The 3,010-nt window shown below is 57.9% G+C and overlaps 1 protein-coding gene across 1 annotated transcript in view; it reads left to right on the top strand.

Annotated features, from left to right (window-relative positions):
• VPS51 (VPS51, GARP complex subunit) overlaps positions 1 to 3,010 on the top strand; it is a 10,790-nt gene that overhangs the window by 1,727 nt on the left and 6,053 nt on the right. Inside the window, exon 2 of the mRNA XM_025214921.1 lies at positions 159 to 378. Within this exon, the coding sequence (XP_025070706.1) occupies positions 159 to 378 (220 nt within the window). The remainder of the gene's footprint in view (positions 1 to 158; positions 379 to 3,010) is intronic.

Here is a 3,010-nt window from a genome sequence, read left to right as displayed (position 1 = left end):
GGGTGTGGCTATGGGGTGGAAGTTACAGGGACCACAGGGGGTGCCAGGCTGGCTGGGGCTGGGTTTTGGGGGGGTGGGAGCCTGGGAACAGAAGTATGGGACGGGGCTGGGGGTGGTGGGGCAGAACGGGGGTCTCACAGCCCCTCCTCCCCCTCCAGGTGTCCACACGCTGCTGCGGAAGCTGCAGTTCCTGCTGGAGCTGCCGGCGCGGCTGACGCGCTGCGTGGAGCTGGAGGCCTACGGCACAGCCGTGCGCTACCACGGGCGGGCACGGGCCGTGCTGCACCACTACCGCCACCTGCCCTCCTTCCACGGCATCCAGGCCGACTGCCAGGTCATCATGGCCGGCCTCGCCCAGCGCCTGCGCCAGAGGTTCAGGTAGCGTCCCCCTGCCCCTACCCCGAGCCATTTGCATGAGCTCCCAAGGCTGGGCCTGGCAGGGTGGACACAGCCTAGGCGCCCCATTCACTCTGAAACCTACAAATGACGCGCAGCGCTATCTAGGTAGGCCATTCACCCTGACACCTACCGATGACACGCGGTGACATCTGGGGTGTTTTTACTCTGAAACCTACAGCTGATGCACAATGTGATCTTGCCAGGTTCACTCTGAGGACTACCGACGACATCCGTGGTCTGGTAGGTCAGTCACTCCGAAACCCACTGATGACACGGTGTGATCTGAGCGAGTTGCTGACTCTGAAACCTATAGCTAGCGCACAGTGTGATCTTGGCAGGTTCCCTCTGAAAATGACTGACCCCACAAGACAGGATCTAGGCCAGGGGCGGGCAATTATTTAGGCAGAGGGCTGCTTACCCAGCTTTGGGAGGCTGTGGAGGGCTGCATGGATAGCCGTGCCCCTTGACAGGTGCCCTGCCCCCTGGTCACCATCTTGGGACCAATGTCTTGGGACCGATGTCCCAGGGCCACCACTGGTGGGGCCCAGAGCAGGACGCAGGCTGGCAGGGGTCTCTGGAGCCGGGCTAGGCTGCATTGGCAGGGAGAGGGGGGAGTTGGCCCAGCTCCATAGAGCTCCTGCTGGCTGGGACCCTGTCCCCCTGCCGCCCTGCTCTGGGCCCCGCTGGTGCTGGCCCTGGGGCACCAGTGCAGACCCCGTGCTCCCACTGGCTCCCCAACCGCTCTCACCCAGTGCCCCCCAGCCCCACGGTACAGGCAGGGGGCAGCGCACAGCCCCGACCCCCTGCTTGCCAGCAGGGAAGGAGCTGGTGCTGAGCATGGGGAAAAGTGCTCCTCGCCCACCCCATGGCCGGCGCTCCCTGCTGCAGCCACTCGCAGCCTACGCAGGACTGGAGCAGGCACAGGCAGCCCCAGGCGTGCTGCAAGCGGCTGCAGCGGGGCCCCAGCCACACCGCAAGCAAGGGGCGGCACTTCCCTGCGCTCAGGCCAGCTTGTAACCCAGCCTGCTGCCAGCCTGTTGTTGTTGGAGCCTGCTGGGCTTCCCCTGGGTCCTACTGCCCGTGGTTCCTGTCATTTTTTGACAGGAACCAAGGACAGAGAAATATTAATTTTCTATATTTTTTAGGGGCCCCGCGGGCCAGACAGAATGGCCTCGCGGGCCGTGTTTTGCCCACCCCTGATCTAGGCTGACCCCACAAGACAGGACTAGGCAAGTTATTCACTGAAAGCTACAGATGGTACGCAGAATTATCTCTGTGGGTTGTTCACTCTGAAACCTACTGAGGATGCACAGTGTGATGGAGGTGGTTGTTCCTTCTGGAACCTCCTGACGCCCTATGTGACTATGGTGGGTTGTTCACTCTAAAACCTACTGACAACACAAAGACATCGCAGGGGGCAGTTCACAGGGAAGCCTACCGATGACATGCAATGTAATTTCAGCTGGCTGTTCACCATGAAGCCTACTGGTGTCACATAATGTGATCTTGGTGGATTGTTAGCTCTGAAACCTAATGGTAACCCACGCGGTGTGATCTCAGTGGGACATTCACTCCAGAGCCTACTGATGGAGCTGAGGATGGCAACCCAAGTAAAAGACAACAAGAAATTGTTTTTTAGATATATTGGGAGTAAAAGGAAGGCCCAGGGAAGAATAGGACCCCTGCTAAATGGGCAGAAACAATTGGTGACAGACAGAGGGGACAAGGCTGAAATCCTCAACGAGTTCTTTGCCTCAGTGCTCCTAAGCGAGGGGCACAACAAGTCTCTCACTGGGGTTGTAGAGAGGCAGCAGCAAGGCGCCAGACTCCCATGCGTAGACCCTGAGATGGTGCAGAGTTATTTGGAAGAACTGGATGCCTGTAAGTCGGCAGGCCCGGATGAGCTCCATCCGAGGGTGCTGAAGGCACTGGCCGACATCATTGCAGAGCCACTGGCGGGAATATTTGAAAGCTCGTGGCGCACGGGCCAAGTCCCGGAGGACTGGAAAAGGGCCAACGTGGTCCCCATTTTCAAAAAGGGGAGGCAGGAGGACCCGGGCAACTATAGGCCAGTCAGTCTCACCTCCATCCTTGGCAAAGTCTTTGAAAAAATTATCAAGGCTCACATTTGTGAGAGCCCAGCAGGACAAATTATGCTGAGGGGAAACCAGCATGGGTTCGTGGCAGGCAGATCGTGCCTGACCAATCTAGTCTCTTTTTATGACCAGGTTACGAAACGCCTGGACACAGGAGGAGGGGTGGATGTCGTATACTTAGACTTCAGGAAGGCCTTCAATATGGTATCCCACCCCATACTGGTGAACAAGTTAAGAGGCTGTGACGTGGATGACTACACAGTCCGGTGGGTGGCGAACTGGCTGGAGGGTCGCACCCAGAGAGTCGTGGTGGATGGGTCGGTTTCGACCTGGAAGGGTGTGGGAAGTGGGGTCCCACAGGGTTCGGTCCTTGGACCGATACTCTTTAATGTCTTCATCAGTGACTTGGACGAGGGAGTGAAATGTACTCTGTCCAAGTTTGCACCCCCCTAAGGGTGAGGTGATCTTTTATACTTATTACAACAAGGCAAGACTTCATGGTTAACAAAAAAAGC

This window comes from Alligator sinensis, unplaced genomic scaffold (genome assembly GCF_000455745.1).
Source record: "Alligator sinensis unplaced genomic scaffold, ASM45574v1 scaffold1302_1, whole genome shotgun sequence".
NCBI lineage: Eukaryota > Metazoa > Chordata > Crocodylia > Alligatoridae > Alligator > Alligator sinensis.
The sequence above is the reverse complement of the archived record's forward strand: the minus strand, read 5'-3'. Positions and strand labels throughout refer to the sequence as shown.